At 55.5% G+C, this 20,435-nt stretch overlaps 1 protein-coding gene across 1 annotated transcript; it reads left to right on the top strand.

Annotated features, from left to right (window-relative positions):
• The first annotated feature begins 353 nt into the window (after window positions 1-353).
• KCNG1 (potassium voltage-gated channel modifier subfamily G member 1) lies at window positions 354-19,610 on the top strand. Its single transcript, XM_029917523.1, has 3 exons — window positions 354-469; window positions 11,261-12,072; window positions 18,431-19,610. The coding sequence occupies exons 2-3, from the start codon at window positions 11,287-11,289 to the stop codon at window positions 19,199-19,201; spliced, it is 1,557 nt and encodes a 518-aa protein (XP_029773383.1). The 5' UTR covers window positions 354-469; window positions 11,261-11,286; the 3' UTR covers window positions 19,202-19,610.
• Window positions 19,611-20,435: the final 825 nt, after the last annotated feature.

The following is a 20,435-nucleotide window of genomic DNA, read 5'->3' as shown; positions in this document are numbered from 1 at the left end:
CGCTGCACGTGGCCGTGACCCCCGAGCTCCCCCTGCGGGAGGCGGGGGGCGCACGAAAGCCGCGGGGCCGGGAGGCTGGGGCGACCGAGGACCCGGGAGCGGCTGCGGACGGCGGCGCGGGGCGCGCTCGCCACCGTCACGGTGCGGCTCCGGCTTCAGCGTTTCCCGAGCGGTCCCCGGGGTGCGAAGTGCCAGACGTGCTCCGCCGCGGTGACGGGGCAGGGGCGCAATCCCGGCTGGCTGCGGCGGAGGTTTCTGGATCCCGGGCGGAGGGAGTGTTGGGGGGAGGTGATAGAGGGGGCGCCCGTCACTCGCTGGTTCACTCCCTCCTTAGGCACAGAACGCAGCGTCTCCACCAGTGCAGATGGGCTTTACTAAGCCATTCATTGACTCCAGCTTTTATGGAGCGCCCAGCACACAGTGGGATTCCAAGACAGCCGAGATTCACTGGAAGCTCTAGCATCTGATGGTAGGAAAAGTGCGTGGTCGCCTCCTTCGCCTCAGGGGGTCCATAACCAGGAGGGACTCAGCCTGGATGGACTGGAGACTTTGGGTGAGGAAGGAAAAGAGAGAAGTTCCTTCACTCATGAACGGACCAGACATGGCTTGAGCACCTACTGTGTGCAGCTGACGAAGCCAAGTGCCTCACATGCATTATTTCCTTCACTGGACAGTTACTGAGGCCCTGAGCTGGGGAGAGAACACTGAAGGAGAGGGATGGCATGGGATGGGGGTAGGACAGAATGGAAGTATCTTGCAGCCTGGAGAGAAGTAAGGACTAAGACCCAGCCCCTGCGGTGAGAAGGCCCCAGGCTGCAGGGCTGCTGACAGCAGCAGCCCCCGCCCCCCCCCCCCGCCCCCCGCATATGGGCAGAAGCGGAATAGCCTTTTCCTTGGATCCTGTAATGCAGTCCTTCTCAAGGGGAGTGGGAAAACTGGAGTAGGTTTCTTGGATAGGAAGAAAATGTCTTCAAAAAGCTCCTAAGCGGAGGCTGATCATGGAGAAGGGGGTTGAGAAATACTGATCTATCACGAATGCAGGCTCCCACCAACAGCGGTTTCTTAAAGTCGTCTGTTCAGCCAGCATTTTCTTAAGCACTTAAAGGGTGCTAGGCACCACAGTCACCCTGAGGATGAGCGGACAGGGAGACCAGACCTCCTTCGCTGACACTTTGCTATAAAGCACAGTGGGGGGGGGGGGGGCAGGAGCTGCTCTGATTCATGGGGGAGAGAGGGTGTTCCTGCCTCTCTGAATCTGAGCGGAGGTTTATTCACTAGGGTGTGTCTGATACCCACACACATGACTGCAGTCAGAGCCACTATAGGGAGCAAGTCTTGAAGGAAAGTTTGGCAGTGCGGGAGACCCGGGGTCAGTGCTGGGGCCAGGGGAGGGACCAGTGGCCAGGGCATGCTTGCTTTCTTGAATGGACTTCTTGGGTTCTCCCAGACCTGAGCTTGGCCCCAGTGCCCTCTGTCTCGGACTTCTGCAGAGTCCCCTGGGGGAGCTGGAGGACAGGCCAGGATGGCCTCAGGGATTACCCTTAGGGGTCATTCCCTAAAGCAGCCCACTCCGATGGAAGGATGTCTGTGGTAGGACACACTCCAAACCTGTGGGCAACTATGAGTGTGCTGGAAACAAGGTAGCCTTGACCTCCGCCCCCCGCCCATCCCGAGGTTTAAGAACCCAGGCTGGGGGCACCCTAGAGCCTGGTTGGGGCAGATCTGGGAGCCAGGCTCCAATCCCGCTGCCACTTTGAATTCTCTGCATCAGACACACACAGCTGGGTCCTGGCAAGAGGCTCGAGGGGGGGAACGTCCTCCTGGCTGCAGGGCTAAGCCACTCAAACCAGAAATTAGGAATTAATCCCCTGGACCCTGAAAAAGTGTCTTCACTGGGCTGTCCGCTCTCCACATCCCTTTTCCGAATATGTGATGGAGAGTCAGCATTTCCAGTTGCCAAAGACACAGGGGTCTGGGAAGCCACTCTTGGTTGATTTGTTAAACCCAGAAATGGAGGGGGGGGGGGGGGAGGACAATGGCGGCCGGAAAAGCCACTCTAAATACATGAATAAAAAGGGAGAGGCAGGAAAGTCTAGCCTGCAAGCACTCTGTCCCTGTTGGCCATTCTCATCGTAGAGGAGACAGTATTTGGTTAACAAAATCAGAACACAGAGTGACTGGGCCACAGACGGGACCTGCACTGCGCCTCAGCTTTGCCCCTACCCTGGGGTAGCTTTGCGTCCCACCTGCGCCTCCCAGGGGCAGGCATGCGCAGCCAGGCCCTCCCTGCTTCCTGACTGCCCCGCCACGCCACGGCGTGCCACACACACCGCAGCCTTAACACCTATTAAAGCAAAAAGAACAGAAGGGCTGCATGTGCAGTGTCCCCTCCCTGCTGCCCCAGGCCCTCGCGGCTCCCCCAGAAGGCTGCTCCCCTGATTACGCCTGTGCTCCCAGGTTTTGGGCTTTGAGAAGGCAAATAGAAAAGAACCTTGCCACCCACCCCAAAACCGCTCCTTGGGGAAGACAAATGCGCATTTGGTGTTATTTTGCCAGAAGCAGAATAAGGAAGCTCCGGAAGCCAATCTGTCTTTTTTATATTGAGGGGCACAGGGACTCTGGCACATTTTCTTTTGGGGGTCAGGTGTAGATGGAGGGAAGAGCCCAGGTCCCAGCAAGGACTTCACTCCCACCAGTGTCTTGGGCCCCAGCTCTCAGGAAGCAGGACCGAGATCCGCCCAGCACGGCTGCCTTGTGACAAGGATGGACAGCAAGTAACTAAGACAGATTCTCCACGCGAGTGCTGCATCCCGAGGAGCTCCAGCGTGCTGGGACCCGGGCCAGCCTATGGCTGGATCCATTTTGATTAACGCTTTAATTGGGAATTAATGCAGCATGACCCGCCTCTGAGTCAGCGCAGCCAGGAGCCCCTAACCCTGGCAGTTGAGGCCGCACCGGCAGGGCAGGGACGGCATGGAGAGAGCTCGGAGTGAGGGCGCAGGTTGAGAAGCGCGGTGTGAGAGGCGGAAGCCGAAGCCTGGGCTGCTCAGGAGAGAATTGCTTTTCATTTAGAAAGCTGGCCTGTGAGGTTGTGTTAGGTCCCCACTGCCACATATGGCCAGCAACCTAGCAGCTCAGAGCAACACAAGTTTAGTATCTTACAGATTGGGGGATCGGAAGTCCAAACTAGGTCCCACTGGGCTAACATTAAGGCGTCAGCAGGGCTGTGTTCCTCCTGGGGGAGAATCCATTTCCCTGCCCTTTCCAGCTTCTAGAACCTGCCCGCACCCTTGTCTCCTGGGCCCCTGTCACTCTGGCCTCTGATTCCGCTATCAAATCTGCTTGTCTGACTCTGACTCCCCTGCCGTCCTCTTTCAGGATGCTTTGTGGCTACACGGGGCCCACCTGGATCACCCACGCCCACCTCCCCACCTCAAGATCATGGATTTAATTAATCACACCAGCAAAATCTCTTCCACCACATAAGGTCGCATACTTTCAGGGTCCAAGGATTAGGACATAGACCTCTTAGGACCATTCTGCCTACCATAGGGGTATGCCTCATCAGCCTATGTTCCAGATGGGGAAACTGAGGTCCAGCCAAGTGAATGACTTGATGTCAGTGCCAGGGGAACGGAGAGCCAGCACAGAAGCCCCCTTTCTAAAAGGTTTTCCGCTTCACATTCCTCCTCTAAAGAAATGTCAAGGGAGGCGTCCAGCTTGCTACACAGAAGCCATTCTGGCAAACACAGAGCGCTGACACGTGCAGACACGGCTCCGAGCACGTTCAGGTGGGATCACTACCCCAGTGTGCTGAGAACACTCTGGCACAGAGAGGTCAAGTCATTTTCCTAAGGGTACACAGCCAGGAAGTGGTGAACCAGGCAAGTGTGGCGCAGAGGCCACACCCTCACCTCCGGCACCTCCTGTTTATCCCACAGGAGCGCTCGTCTGCCCGGAGGTTAAAATGGCAACTCAGAATTTGACAATATCAGGGGGGTTGTTGATTTCTTACTCTGTTCTTTTGCACATATACAATAGGAGTAAATGTGTTTCCCCCAGCCATGGGCAGTTGTCTGCTTCCCCCGGCACTTAAGACTTTCCAAAAGCTGTGCATAGAAAATAAGAGATGTGAGATCCAGTTCCTGGCTTGCTGTAGGTGTGGAGACTTCTCCCTCCCCCCAGGAGCCAGTAATCCAGGGAAACCGTGAAGTACAGACGGTTGGCCTTGGAGTCCTACAGGCATAGATTGATTCTGGCTTTATCACTTCTGTCACTAGAATCATACGTTTTTATTTCCCAAAGCCTCAATTTCCTCATCTATAAAATGGGGGTGTTGATGGTCATGTCTGACATGACTCACTCCATTACGGCTTTTAGCACAGCACCGAGCACTTAGTGTGCCATTAAGAGTGGCTCTGGCTCTCGTTCTTGTAGCACTGTGAGGTGTCAGGACGGCCGAGCGGGCTAAGGCGCCAGACTTATAGCACTGTGAGTGTCGGCACCACCCCACGCCCCCCAGAAGAGGGACAGGCAGCTCCGTCCCGAGGGATCGGCACAGGACCGGAAAACAGTCAAGAGAGACGGTGGTTTGTGAAAAATCCCAAGAGGCGTCTTAGCCGCTGGGATCAGTGCACAACAATTTACGGGCCCTATCCATGACCTTGACGGGATGTGGCCAAGGGGGCAAGCAGTCAGGCAACACTGCTAATTCCTGTAGAATTCCATTCACCAGATCCCCACGACGGCCCTGTGAGGCGGGCACACTAATCCCCACTGCTGGGGGGAAAGCAGCTCAGAGAGGGCAGGTGATTCAGTGGGTGCCCATGGCTGTCTCCGGCCAAAAGCTCATTAGCAGGAGCAGCTGAGGTGGCCAGGCAAGCCTGACTTGGACCTTTGTCCCATCCCGCTCTCCCCTTCTACCCCCACCCGCGGGGTCTCTACCTCCATTCATACTCAGCCGCTGACCGCACAGCAGCCTCATGACCTCTGAGCAGCCTTAGCCACCCAGGACTCCTTATGGTTTAAATGACTGTTTATCTTCGGAAATGAGCACTCAGCCCTCCGTCATAACTGCACACAGCATCTCTCTCCCGAGAGGAAGGAAGAGAAGTTGCGTGGGGAATTTCAGCAGCTCTGGAGGCTCACAAAGGGGCATTCGATCGAGGCGGCCCGAGTGCAGGTTTTTCTCAAACCAGAAGGGGTTCTACTGGGTACCACGGGGCCTTCTAGAAGCCCCAGAGAGATGGAGAAGTTGGTCAGGGGGCTCTCTACCAAAATCCAGAGCAGCTCTAGCACCCCCAGCCCCTGGGGGGGGGGGGTGTCTCCAGGTTTTCACGGCATCCACTCTTTTGGTCTCTCTTGAACTCCAGTGTACATGAGGATCTCTAAGGGAGCCAGTCAGAATGCCAGTTCCCGCCCCCCAACCACAGGGATTCTGACTGAGAAGGTCCAGGGAGGGTCCTAAGAATCTATCTCCAGGGAGCGCTGGGCGGCTTGGTTGGTTTTGTGCTCTTACCTGGATTCAATCCCAGAGTCCTGTTAACTTCATGCCATGGTTCCCTCATTCCAGCCCTCCTGTGTGTCCCCTTCCCCTGCCCTGCCGGGCACTTTCCCTGCAGTGGATATAGATCCTTCCATGTGCCCGAGTCCTTGTCAAATATATAACGTACGTGTGTGCGTGTTCATTTACATAAATAGCATAGCGCTAGAAACTTCTGTTTCTTTTCCACTCGGCATCATGCTTTTAAGATCTAAATGTGTTACTAAACCTACATCTAGTTCAATGCTTCTAATTCCTCTGCAATGTATAGGAGTCTACCATCTGTGTCTACCACGACTCACTCGCCCGTGCCTCCCCACCCCCGCCCCCCACCCTGGGAAGGGACACCAGGGGACCGTGGAGCACCACAGGCAACACGGGACATGCATTCTTGCGTTCTGCTCCTCTCTTGGATCTGATTCCCCAGAAGCAGACCCTGAGTGAGGATCTGAGTACCATTAAGATATTACCGTGTGCCACAATCCCTGAGGGCCTGGGATTCCGGGGCCAGATGGCAGCAGTACCCAGCACTTCGCTCAGCACCCCTTTCGGCTCTTCCCAGAGGCTGCCCCAGACTGCCCTCCTTCCAGCGGTGGGTCCTGGGGAGCAGACAGATGCCGGGTTCAGATCCCCCTGGATCAGGTCAAGAGAGGAGTCACTATTGGCTGGTGGAGGGAAAGAGGACAGACCTCCCTCAAAGCTAATGAAGCAGCAGCTGTCCCTTGAGGACCCACCATGCGGCAGGCACTGGGCCAAGCGCATCACCCGTGTCCCCTGTCCTCACCGTAAGTCAAGGAGGTAGGAGCTGTTCATGTCCCCGTTTGGCGGATGTGCCTAGTGAGTCTCAGAGGTAAGACAGGACTTGTCTGAAAGTCAGAGTGACTGGCCTTGAACCCAAGTCTCCTGACCTCAGAGCCAGTGGGCTCTCGTGCATCTCCAGCTTGGCGTCGTCAGCACGTTGACCCCAGAGCTGGAGTAGAACCTGCTTTTTCTCAACATCCCGTGCATTACTTTCCTGTGGCTCCCGTGACCGAGTACCACCAGCTGAGTGGCTGAAAACGCGCACGCTTACTACCTCACGTTTTGGAAGACAGAGGTCTCAAGTGGGCTTTACAGGGCTAAGATAAACGTGCCTTACTTAGCAAGGCTGCGTTCCTTTCTGGAGGGCCCACGGGAGAGTCAGGTCTTGCCTTTCCCAGCTCCTAGAGGCCGCCTGCGGTCCTCGGCCTGTGGCCTCTTCCATCTCCAAGGCCGCGCGTCTCCCTCACACCGCCTTGCATACACACCTTCCTGCCTCTCTCTTCCATCTTTTAAAGACGCTCAGGGTTGCTTGGGCCTCAGAGGATCCAGGATCATCTGCCATCCCAGAGTCCGCTGAAGAGCAGCCCTAATTCCTCCTCGCATGTGATCTAACATATTCACAGGCTCCAGGGATCAGGATCAGCACATCTTGGTGGGGGTACGTTACTCTGCCTACCCAGCCCCCACCATTGGCGTCTACCTGCGCTCACCAGACCTGGTGTGGAGTGCAGCTGCAATAGGGAGGTGGGTGCTGGGTGCTGGAACCGGGAAGCCCCTTAGCCTCTGGGCTTCCCCATTTCTCTGCTAGCCTAGTCCTCCTGCCCTCCTTGCAGCCCGGCCAGGTCAAACCTACCAGCTAATACCACGGTCACCAACTCTGTGCACGCACACACGCACACATCATCACCATCATCATCATCAGGTCAGCTTTGGTGCGGTCTGACTCTGTCCAGCCAGCCATCCATCCCACCACCACCCCCCGTGCAAGCCACTCATCCCTGCTCGCCCTCCCTGATTTGCCCACCTGCCCTTTGTAGGTCATCCCACAGCCAGCAAACGCTGCCCCTAACTTGGTTCTCATCGTTGCGCCACCTAGTGTCTCCTCGGTGAATGGCACCACTGAAATCCATTCTCTTTCCCCTCCCACCCCTACCCCGGCCCCCCCCAAACCCCCCACCCCGGCTTCCCGCGAAGCAAGTCCTGGCAGCATTTCCTCCAGAGTACGGAAGGTAGCCAATTCACCTGTCCCCTCCACTAGTCCAAGCCTTAGTCGACTCTTTCAAGAAGGACTACGGAGAATTTTAGCCTGGTTTCCCCAGCCTACTCATAGTCTACTCCTGAGGATACCCCACCCCCAAGCAGAGTAAACCCCGGCCCCTTGTCACAGCCCCTTAGGCTTTTGTTCCATCTGGTGTCTGCTGACTCCCCCACACTCATTTTCTCCCACTTCCCCTCACTCTCCACCCAGCCCCTCGGCCTCTCTGGCTTGAACACCCAAGGTCATCCCAGGTCAAGGGGCAACCTCTTCCCATTCTCTCAGCCTTAGATAACCTCTTCCAGCTCCTCACAGGACTGGCCCCTTCCCATCCAACCTCAGCCCCAAGGTACCCTCCTCCAGGAAGCCCTCCCAGACCCCTCCAGCCCATGCTGCTCTCATTTTCTTGCTCAATTTCCTGAAATGATCTTACTCAGGGACTTCTAGGACCTCCACCCCTAGAATGTCCACTCCCTGAGGACAGCGGCTGGGTCTCTCTTTGCTTTGCCTGCAGCCCTGGCACATGCCCGACGCGTTAGGTGCTGAATGACAGCTCCGGACCCCTCCTCCTCCTCCTCCTCATCCTGAGCGTCACAGCCCCTCTCTCAAACAGCTCTCTCTTCCCAACCACCCACAGACCCTCAGAGGCAAAATCACCCGAATCCGTCATGCTCTAGAATGGACAGACCCAACACCACAGAGGAACCTTCAAAGACCAAACTTCTCAGGAGGGTATCAGGCTGGGTGAAAAGTGGCATTCTTTTCCAGCAGCAGGGCTTTGGGGCCTGTTTGACTTCTGAACTTGGCTTGAGACTCTTATAGAGTCTAGCGTGCAGAGCCGTCCCCCTAGACCCACCAGACTGTGTCCCTTAGACCAAAGGCCAAGGAGAAGTGCGCCCATTCCTCGTTTAGCAAACCCTAGCATCTGGCCCTCCGTGCGCTCGCAGCCCTAACAAAGCAGGTGGTTTGCTTTCTCCGTACTGAACGGTATGCTGTTCTTTCCTTCAACCTCCTGAACAAGGTAACTCTCCACATAGCATGCTGAGGCGTCAACTCCCAACTGACACGAGTCAGGAGAGAAAGAAACGAGGGATCTCTAATTGGGGGAGCTTTCTGGAGGCAGGGAGGCTAGAGGTTGAAACAAGACATTCTGGAAGAGGTGATCCCAGCCAAAGGGGCTTCCCAGGGGCTCTCAGGGCCTGCAGGACAAGACAAACGAACGCCCCCTTTCCTCCGCCACCGTTCTTGGCAAACAGAATGTCGCTTTTCCTCTTGTCTTGGGTGGCAAAGAGAAGACATCGGAGCTGAAAAGCGGCGCCTGAAAGGGATTATTCTCGCCCCCCCCAGGGACGCTGGCAGGCCATGCCTGAGGGGATGGGCTCCAATTTTAGGTGAAGTTAAGAAACCGTCTCAACACTAAAATCAAATCGTTGTCATTTCAAACGTGGCTGCACCCTCATTTCCCAGAACCCAGCCTGTGACGCTGTAGTCTTCCCCAAAGACAAATGAGTGGAGTGATGATTTGCTTCATGTAAAAGGATTTCTGTTAGGATGGGAGTCTGTTTCAAAGGGACACCCCCTCCCCCCACCCCGGGCTCCTCCTGAACTCTATCTCATCCATTACAGGTGTGTGTGCTTGCACCTGCGTTTTCCCTGAATGTCTCCGTAGCGCAGGTTGACGCTCAGGTGTTGGAAACGGGTTTCCGTTGACACTGATCGACTTTGCCGGTACCCCTTGCTTCCACGGGGTACTGGGCTGGAGGGAGGGATGGTGATTCTTAAAAGCAGAGTATTGGACTGTTACTGCCTTGTTGTGCGATCGACTTAATTCTGGAGTGCTCAGTTGCTCTCATCGAGGGGGCTCGAACTCAGATGCCTACAGGGGCCAGGGAGGAGACACCCAAGTGAAGGAGGGTGGCTGTGAGGAAGGTAACGGGAGGGTGGGGACTGTGGTAGATTGCACCACACACGCCCCGCCCACGGGAGCCAGTCATTTCTCAGCTGGAATTTAGGCCAAATGTTGCCTAGTGTCTGATTTTTTCTTTTTCCAAGAGAAACCAAGAATATAGATTTCTACACAAAATCCCTCCATTTTCAAAATCTCCGAGCCAGGGAGAATATTTGTGAACCAAATCCAGTCCGCGAGCTGTGAATGAATACGTAATCTTCTCCGGCAGCACACAGCCCTGGGAGCGCTGAGGGATTGGGAAGGGCGGAGGCTGCGTGATGGCCCTCAGAAGTGCCTCCATTGTGTTGGCCTTGCTCGGGAAGCACCTCGATCAGCCCTTACGGGGCCGGGCACAGGGATTTGGAGCCGCGTCAAGCCCAGTTCTTGCCCTACAGAGCAAGCAGTCTTATAAAGGAGCCAGCCTTACACACAGATATGGTAAAGGTCATGCTCAAGTACAGGGATGGGAAGACTCCATTCACCCAGAAGAGCCAAGGAAGACTTCCCGGAGGAGAGGGCATGCCTGTCCAGTTCACCCCTACATCCTCAAAATGATGTCTGCTGATACATGAGCAGCTATGGCCCTGTTGTGACCGTTAATTTGGACATCGCCTGTTATCCATAGCCAGTGATCTAGGTCTTCCACTTACGGAAGCAAAGCGAGTATCCCTTTCGGAGAAAACAAACAGTAATAACGACTGAGTACCTCCGAAGTGCCAGGTGCTGTTAAGTGCCCTTATGCACACAATTCACGGAGGCCTCTCAGTAATTCTAGGAAGCAGGTCAGATGGTTTTACCCACTTTACAGATGAGGAAATGGAAGCAGATCGAGGTGGAGTAGCTTGCCCAGGCCACGAGGCCCCAGAGCATCAGGGCTTCTCCACCTTCGCACTGTGGCCCCTGGGGGCCAGAGGATTCTCTGCTGTGGCCTCTGGCCCCTCATCCTACTATGATTAGCAGCACCCCTGGCCACTGTCAATTAGATGCCAGTGGCCTCCCCCAGTCATAACAGAGCATTGCCACATGTTCGCCAGGGAACAAAAGCGGCCTGAGGATCACTGGTCTACGCAAAGCTGACTTTCCAAGCTACATGAACGCAACGACAACAAAAACTCCAGGCTGATTTAAAACAAAGCATTAAGGAGACGATCGTGCAGATGCCCTGTGGCAGTCCGCTGGCATGTCGGCTCCGTGGGCCCGGAGACCTGACTCTGTGCAAACCCCCGGAGCTTAGTGCAGTGCCGGGCGCCCGGAGCACTCAGTGCCTTCCGATGGCGGATGTGAGGGGGATGTGGGACAGTGGCTTCCTGCACAAAGGCTGAATGACACGTTGCTCTTTTTACTCTCAAGTGCTGTCTTAGTCAGCTGGGGGGGGTGGGGGGAGCTGTCACAGAACACCCACGCAGGGCCCAAAGCTCCCGGTTCTGGAGGTTGGAAGGCCAGGTTCAAGGTGCAGGTGTGCAAGCTCCTGGCTTGGAGATGGCCATTTTCCCACTGGGGAGAGAGTGAGCTCTGGTGTCTGCCCCTCATGACCTCATCTAAGTCTAATGACCCCCAAAGACCCTGCCTCCTGTTGGCCCACGGGCGTCAGGGCTTCCGCTATGAATGGGGTGGGGGTGGGGGCCACAGTTCCGTCCCTAACAGCAAATGTCTGCAGACTCAGTCTGCCCAGGCTCTGGAGTCACCGAGGGTCTCTCCTCCCTTCTCCCCGCAGGCCCGAGGGGGATGTGAAGGCCCAAAATGACCCTCTTACCGGGAGACAATTCTGATTACGACTACAGCGCCCTGAGCTGCGCCTCGGATGCCTCCTTCCACCCGGCCTTCTTCCCGCAGGGCCAGTCCCTCAAGGGCGTCTTCTACCGGCGCGCGCAGCGCCTGCGGCCCCGGCCCCAGGACGCGCCCCGCCAGGGCGCCCAGCCCGAGGACCGCCGGCGGCAAATCATCATCAACGTGGGCGGCATCAAGTACTCGCTGCCCTGGACCACGCTCGAGGAGTTCCCGCTGACGCGCCTGGGCCAGCTCAAGGCCTGCACCAACTTCGACGACATCCTGAACGTGTGCGATGACTACGACGTGACCTGCAACGAGTTCTTCTTCGACCGCCACCCGGGGGCCTTCGGCACCATCCTGACCTTCCTGCGCGCGGGCAAGCTCCGCCTGCTGCGGGAGATGTGCGCCCTGTCCTTCCAGGAGGAGCTGCTGTACTGGGGCGTGGCCGAGGACCGCCTGGACGGCTGCTGCAAGCGCCGCTACCTGCAGAAGATCGAGGAGTTCGCCGACGTGGTGGAGCGGGCCGACGACGACGACGAGCCGCCGTCCAGCGAGGACCCCGGCAGCGAGGACCCCGGCAGCGAGGGCGAGGGCCGCCTGGGCCGCTGCATGCGGAGACTGCGCGACATGGTGGAGAGGCCGCACTCCGGGCTGCCCGGCAAGGTGTTCGCCTGCCTCTCGGTGCTCTTCGTCACCGTCACCGCCGTCAACCTGTCCATCAGCACCCTGCCCAGCCTGCGGGAGGAGGAGGAGCAGGTAAGAGCCGCGGCTGCCTTCGCGCGGGGAGCTTCGCTGCAGAGGGGGAGGGTCTCTGGGCTCAGGAGACCGAGCCGTCTGCCCAGATCGCTGTCTCCCCCAAATCCACATCCTTCACAGCCGCACTGTCCCCTCCACCAGGAGGCCTTCCGGGACTGCACTGGCCGAGTAGCATCTCCAGCCCCTCTGACAGCCTATTTACGTGTGTGTTAATCCAACTCCACGTTCAAACACTCGTCCACGTGTGCGCTGGGCCCCCAGGGCCTGGAACAGTGTGCAGCAAGCACAACGTGCTCCGCCGCTCTGCGGAGGGAACAAATGAGTGAGGGGTACGTGGATGATGTGATTTATGATGTGCCTGCCCCTGAGCTGAGCACATCGTACATCATCAAAATTTATATCCCCCGCTGAGCCTCTGTCCGCCTTCCTAATTGCCTTGTTTAAAAATATCCCGGAACGGGCAGCTTGGGTGGCTCAGTCCTTGAGCCGCCTTCCACTTCAACTCAGGTCATGATCTAGGGGTGCGTTTGAGCCCCGCATGGGGCTCTCTGCTATCAGCTGGAGTGAACTTCAGATCTTCTGACTCCCTCTCCCTCTGTACCTCCCCTGCTCACACTCTCTCAAAAACAAATAACACATTTTTAAAAATATATTTAGGAAGCACCTGGGTGACTCAGTCGGTTAAGCATCCAACTCCTGGTTTCAGTTCGGGTCATGATTTCATGGTTTCATGAGTTCAAGCCCCACATGGGGCTGGGCACTGACAGTGCAGAGCCTGCTTGGAATTCTGTCTCTCTCTCTGCCCCTGCCCTGCTTGTGCTGTCTCTGTCTCTCTCAAAATAAATAAGTAAACTTTACATATATATATACACACACACACACATACGCACACACACACACATATTTATTTACTATCCCAGAACTATTCTCTGGGTCCTGAACATAATGTTTATTGATAGCTCTGTGTCTGTGTGTATGTGTGTGCGCATGTGCAAGTGTGCATATGCTCAAATAGTGAGCACCTCTTTGTTAAACAAGAGAATGTGTGTAGTGTTTACGCAGTGTCCTGACCGAGGTGTGTGCTCAGTTCTCGGGCAGCACACCCCAGGGGCTGGGCCGTAGCTCTGCCTACATCTTATGTTCTCCATTGGAGGTGTTCTTATCCCCACTTGACAGATGAGAACACTGAGGCAGCTTGCCCAGACCCAGGTCTCACTGAATCCAAATCCTATGGCCTTAAACAAGGAAGTATGTATGGGGCCCACGGCAGCCGGGGACTCCATGTAGCCCCATGGAGGTGTGTGACTGGTCCATAGTGTGCTCCCTAAAACTTCGACTTGGGTGCCAACACATAAAAGTAAAGTGTTTTGGGGGCGCCTGGGGGGCTCCATCAGTTAAACATCTGACCTGATTTCGGCTCAGCTCATGATCTCACGGCTTGTGAGTTGGAGCCCCATGTCGAGCTCTGCACTAACAGTGCAGATCCTGCTTGGGATCCTCTCTCTCTCTGCCTCTCCCACTCGCACTGTCTCGCTTTCTCAAAATAAATTTTTTAAAAAACTTTAAAATGTTTAAAAAATAAAAGTAGGTGTTTTTCATTAAAAAATTCGAACTCTCAGCCTCTCAGAATGTATAGAGTCAGGCCCCCCCCCAGCCTGTGCCCTGTGCCCTCCTCACCACAGCTCTTGGGGGGAGCTGAGTCCCCGGAACGTGTGTGCTCCCCAGTTCAGCTTCCTACTGTATGAGATCTTTGGGCCTTTGAGTTGGGACCCTTTCCACATATAGGGGAGTGGGGGGCTGGGGGGAGGAAGGGAGACGATTCTAGAAGCAAGTTTCAAGACAGACCAAAACATTCAGACAGGTACAAATTGTATAGGCAATGGAGAAATCAGTATGGCTGTATGAACTCGGCATAAAAATCATGCCAGCCAGCATTTATAGAGCACTGGCTGTGTACCCTGCATGTGCTAAGCGCTTCACATGAGCTCTGATGGAACATGGAGCTGCTCACCACATGAGGACTTTCCTGCACACGCATGTTATGGAGGAAGTAACAGTAACTGTTGCATTTGTAACACATGGGGAGTTCTGGCTTTTTTTATACATTAAGTGTTTAAGTTTTATAAATGTTTATTTATTTTTGAGAGAGACAGAGCACAAACAGAAGAGGAGCAGAGAGAGAAGGAGGCACAGAATCCGAAGACAAGCTCCAGGCTCTGAACTGTCAGCACAGAACCTGATGCAAGGCTCGAACTCGTGAACCATGAGATTATAACCTGAGCTGAAATCAGATGCTTAACCCACGTACCCCTAAACATTGAATTTTTAAACCAAGTATTAAAAAAAAAAGCACTCGACCAGTAAAACTAATTTTTGAATTTTTGAAAAGCAGAAGGGGGAGTGATGAAAATGGCCTGAACTTGAATCCCATTTTGCCCGTTCTGGCTGTGTGTTCGTGGGCACATTATTTAACCTCTCTATGCCTCACTTTCCCCGCATGTCCAAGGGGGCTGTGCCCAGGCTCAGCTCACAGTGTGGAAGGATCCAGGGAGTGAGTCTACAGGAAGCGACTGGCATGATGCCTGGTGGGGGGCACGCAGAAAGTGCTAACGATAAGGATTGCATGCACCTGCTGAAAAGAGAGAGAAAATCTCCTCGCTGGAGACCTGTCTGAAAGTCCCCGTCCGGAGTCTCAAGTTCTTCTTGGCTCCAACATATGCAATCCTGATTTCATCAGGACAATACTAAAAAAGCCACTATTTTATTCAACTTCTGACACTTGCTCTTTTTTTTAAATAATACCTAGACTTCTTCATGATTCAGTGAAAATGCCATTCTTTGCCATTTTGGAGACCAGTGGCGCTCTCCGTTTCACTTGCTTTCTGAGCACACATTTGAGTGCCTACTGTATTCAGGCATCACCAGGCATGCAGGGTGACTGGAATGAGTATTCCAGCTACAGACAGGGACCCCCGGTCTAGTGGAGAAGGAGCAGTGATACTCCTGTGACCCTCAGTGTGAGACGCAAGCCACAGGGGCTCTTAGGAGAGGCCCGCCCCCTGTGCTGCGGCTACTTAGAGGGGCCAGACACTCCAGGAAGGCTTTCTAGAGGAGGGGGCCTCCCATCACAGAGGACCAGGACCTCAGAGCCCCACCAAGTACTAGTTCGTGTCTCCAGCCTCTAACATGTTCCTACAGAGCGAGCTGCTAGCTCAAGACTCACGGAGCCCAGCTGTGCCCAGGAGTGACAGGTGCCCCGGGCTAGCACCACATGCGCCTGCTCACTCTGTCAAAGGTCCCTTTGAGACTGAGGTCTAAAGCCACTGGGGACAGTGTGCCGTCCAGTTCCATTGCAGACCAGAGAGACACGCTGACAGCCCACGTGCCACTTGCAGCACACGATGTGTTTTCTTCGTATGGAACTATCACAGCATTTAAAACGCAGGAGTTGGGGCGCCTGGGTGGCTCAGTCAGTTGAGCGTCCAGCTTCGGCTCAGATCTTGATCTCATGGTTCGTGGGTTCGAGCCTCGCATCAGGCTCTGTGCTGACAGCTCAGAGCCTGGAGCCTGCTTCAGATTCTGTGTCTCCCTCTTTCTCTGATCCTCCCGTGCTTGCACTGTCTCTCTCTGTCTCTCAAAAATCAATAAAAAGCATTAAAAATTTAAAAAATAAAAATAACAAATAAAGTAAAATGCAGGAGTTTCATGCAAAATGCCAGATGTCCAACCTCCCTGAAGACTTCAGTGAGGTGGCAGCCCCCAGCCTGAACTCTCCGGGGACTGTCATCGGGAGTGCTTAGCGGGACCGCTGTGCTCTCTGGCAGGCCTCCACCCCACCTTGCCCACCTCCCTTGGGTTCCCTTTGCCCACCTGACCCTGAGGTGGCACTCCCATCGAAACACCAGTCCCAGGACCTGCGTGGCTCAGTTGGTTGTGTGTCCGACTCTCGATTTCGGCTCAGGTCACGATCTCACAGTTTCAGGAGTTCGAGCCCCTCTTGGGCTCCTCTCTGGAGCCTGCTTGAGATCCTCCCTATTTCTCTGCCCCTTCCCCACTCACACTCTTTCTGTCTCTCTCAAAAGAAATACATAAACTTTAAACTTTTTTTATTAAAATTTTTTAATGTTTATTTTTTTTGAGAGAGAGAGAGACAGAACATGAGTAGGGAAGGAGTAAAGAGAGAGGAAGACACAGCATCTGAAGCAGGCTCCAGGCTCTGAGCTGTCAGCACAGAGCCCAACGTGGGGCTTGAACTCACAAACCATGAGATCATGACCTGAGCCAAAGTCGGATGCTTAACCGACTGAGCCACCCAGGCGCCCCAACTTTAAACTTTTTTTAATGTTTTATTTATTTTTGAGAGACAGCATAAGCAGGGGAGGGGCAGAGAGAGAGGGGGACACAGAATCAGAAGCAGACTCCAGGCTCTGAGCAAGCAGTCAGCACAGAGTCGGATACGGGGCTTGAACCCACGGATCTGAGCTGAAGTCAGACTCTTAACTGACTGAGCCACCCAGGCGCCCCTTGAAATACATAAACTTTAAAAATAAACAATAAATGCCAGTCCCGTGTGCTTCCATCCATTCTGGTGACCAACAGGAATTGGTCACCTGTCACGTGCCAGGCCATTCCAGGCACTGGGGTCCTGAGAGTGAACACAGCTGCCCCTCCCTGTGAGGCCATAATCTGCTGGGGCAGGGGAGGCGGAGGGTGGAAACAGACAATAAACATGATAAATAAGCAGAGTAAGAGATGCTGAGCCTCTGAACAAATAGAGCAGAGGAAGGGGAATCAGGGTGGGGGACAAATGGAGGAGGGGACTTTTAATCAGGGAGGAGATCACGGAAGACCCCCTGGGAAGGTGATATTGAAGCAAAGAGCTGGAGGAAAGGGCGGCAGAGCCACAGGGTGTCTCCGGGAAGAGGACTCCCATGGCAGAGGCAGGAAGTCCAGGCCTGGCGTGGGGGTGCGGGGAGCCCCGGATGTAGGCTGGAGCACACGAACAGGGCAGGGGGGGCTAGGAAGTGGGAGAGGTGGCAGTGAGGCCGTGTGTGCCCAGGAAAAACTCGAGCTGTCTCCATGAGCCACGGAAGGTGCTGAGCCGAGAATGGACAGGATCTGATTCATGTCCTCGTGTCCCTCTGTCTGTGTGCAAAATAAACTGTAGGGACCAGGGATCCAAGGACAGAGGTGCCTGTGACTGTCCAGGCAAGAGAGGACAGTGGCTGGACCAAGATGAGGGCAGCACACACAAGAGAAGTGGTTTGATTCTGGAATCAGTTTACTTTTTTTAATGTTTATTTACTTATTTTGAGAAAGGGAAAGAGAGAAAGAGAGAATCCCAAGTGGACTCTGTGCCGATAGACCGTGAGATCATGACCTGAGCCAAAAGCAGGCGTCGGGCACTTAACAGACTGAGCCACCCACACACCCTGATTCTAGAATCGTTTTATTGTATTTAATTTTTTTAATGTTTATTTTTGAGAGAGAGAGAGAGAGACAGAGTGTGAGCAGGGGAGGAGCAGAGAGAGAGGAAGACACAGAATTCGAAGTAGACCTCATGCTCTGAGCTGTCAGCACAGAGCCCGAGGCAGGGCTCAAACCCATGAACCAGGGGATCATGATCTGAGGGGAAGTCGGACGCTTCACCGACTGAGCCACCCAGGCGCCCCTGGAATCATTTTAAATGAAGAACCAACCAGATCGCCTGAGGATCATATGAGGAGGGGTTAGAATGTGGCGAGGCTCCCATCCGGAGCAGCTGGGAAGGTGGGTGGCTGAGAAGGGGAAGCACCGGCAGGCAGGTGTGCAGGAGAAAGCAGGAGCCCGAAGAGGCCAAACTTAATGGTTTCCACTAAAAAACAAGTGATAGTAACGCGGCATGATAGCGGTGTTACGGCTGTGGTGGTAATCATACTGCAGTATTATAGATGTATCAAATCAACATGTTGTACACCGGAAGCTTACACAATATTATATGTCAATCAATAAAAAGAACTTAAAAAAAAAAAATCAGGAGCCCAGTTTGGAGCATGAGTTTGAGATGCCTCTCAGACACCCCTGGAGTGGAGTCAAGGAGGCAGCCTTTCAGGGACCCGGGGGCGGGGCCCGGAATTCGGAGGCGGGGTCTGGGGCCGGGGGGGCGGGGTCTGGGGCCAGGGGGCGGGGTCCGGGATCCTGGAGTCCTGTCTGGGCTCCGCAGAGAGATGAAGGGCGGTGGATGCAGGTGTTTGCAGCCCTAGGCCTGGCCAGGGTCGCCCCAGAAGGGAGCCAAACTAGAAAGGGGCCAGGGCATAGCGCACGCAGCCTCGCTGGTGCAACGGCCGACCTCTCCCCTGACCTCCCCCCTCTCTCCCAGGGCCGGTGCTCGCAGATGTGCCACAACGTCTTCATTGTGGAGTCGGTGTGCGTGGGCTGGTTCTCCCTGGAGTTCCTCCTGCGGCTCATCCAGGCGCCCAGCAAGTTCGCCTTCCTGCGGAGCCCGCTGACGCTGATCGACATGGTGGCCATCCTGCCCTACTACATCACCCTGCTGGTGGACGGCGCGTCCGCGGGCCGCCGCAAGGCCGGCGCGGGCAACAGCTACCTGGACAAGGTGGGGCTGGTGCTGCGGGTCCTGCGCGCGCTGCGCATCCTGTACGTCATGCGTCTGGCCCGCCACTCCCTGGGGCTGCAGACGCTGGGGCTCACCGCCCGCCGCTGCACCCGCGAGTTCGGGCTCCTGCTGCTCTTCCTCTGCGTGGCCATCGCCCTCTTCGCGCCCCTCCTCTACGTCATCGAGAACGAGATGGCCGACAGCCCCGAGTTCACCAGCATCCCCGCCTGCTACTGGTGGGCCGTCATCACCATGACCACCGTGGGCTATGGAGACATGGTGCCCCGGAGCACGCCGGGCCAGGTGGTGGCGCTCAGCAGCATCCTCAGCGGCATCCTGCTCATGGCCTTCCCCGTGACCTCCATCTTCCACACCTTCTCGCGCTCCTACCTGGAGCTCAAGCAGGAGCAGGAGAGGGTGATGTTCAGGAGGGCGCAGTTCCTCATCAAGACCAAGTCGCAGCTGAGCAACATGTCCCACGACAGTGACATCTTGTTCGGAAGTGCCTCCTCGGACACCAGAGACAACAACTGAGCCCAGTGGACGCCCCCCCGCTGCCCCCGCCGCCGCCAGGACACCCCCAGCTCCGCCTGCCCGCTGCGGCTTGAAGCTACTGCCGTCACTGCCCGGAGCCTTCGCAGGCACGTGCTGCTCTGAGCGCGGCCCTGGCTTAGGACGCACTGGAACCACACCGCAGGGAGGAAGCCCGCAAGGTCCACAGAGGGGTCCCCACCCCTCCGCGGCCCACAAGTGAAGCAGAAGCTGGCGGAGAGCCCAGCACACGACTGAAACCGGCCCCCGACCCGCCCCGCCCCAGCCCACCCCGTGTGTCTGTTTCCCTCAATAAGGAGATGGCTTTGTTCTTCCACCATGTACATAACACGCCCAGCAAAGACTTGCTGTACGGGCCTGCCTGGAGAAAAAATACAAATGGCAACAGCAACGTGTCTGTGTGTCGTGTGGATCATATGCAATTAAAGAAAACCAGTGGAAAAGAGAGAAAATGCCTTCTGTGGGGCTCTGAAGAGAGGAAGCTGTTTGCGGGCTAAGCCAGAGTTCGGGGGAGCACGGGGGGCCTGTTTCCTAGGGTCGTTCAGGCCTGGGGGGGGGCCCAGTGGAGAACAGACAGCTTTGGGGAAGCGGCCCTTAAATACCACATCCCCTCCCCTGGTTTTCTTTGATCCCTCCCGCTTTCCCTGCCTCTCTTCCTCCCTCTTTTCCCACATCCTCCATTCTCTTCTTTTGTACCTTAGGGTTCTCAGACTTCCCCCCAAAGGCACCCCAGCAGTTGAGGGGACGCCAAGTGGGGCTGGCAGCATTGCTGACTACAAGGGAGAAATCGCTTCAGTTTATTTTTTAAAAACTATTGTGGGTTTTCTTTTCTATCCACATTTAACATTCCTTTTTTTTTTTTTTAATACTTTAAATCATTTACCTGAATCTAAATCTAGGGTAGGATTGGTGCTTTGGGAGGGTGGGCCATGGTCCCCTGGGCAGTCCGAGAAGCGCCGTCTGGAGCCCCCAAAGGCACCCCCTCCCACTGGAAACCGCTCCCGATGTCCTGTAGCGTGGATCATGCAGACCAGGGAGCGACCCCCAGGCTGCCGACATATTTACTCAGCTCGAGGGCATCGGAGCCCCTCAGTGCCCGGACACGGAGGCGGCTTCACCCCCAGGGCACAGCCCAGCCTGTCTTCAGGCTCACAAGCACCAAAACATCGCTTTCTTCATCCCACACCCGATCCTGCCTTGGCCATGGCCCCTCCCC

This window comes from Suricata suricatta, chromosome 12, assembly GCF_006229205.1.
Source record: "Suricata suricatta isolate VVHF042 chromosome 12, meerkat_22Aug2017_6uvM2_HiC, whole genome shotgun sequence".
Lineage (NCBI taxonomy): Eukaryota > Metazoa > Chordata > Mammalia > Carnivora > Herpestidae > Suricata > Suricata suricatta.
Note: the sequence above shows the minus strand (reverse complement) of the source record. Positions and strands in the feature narration are given on the sequence as shown.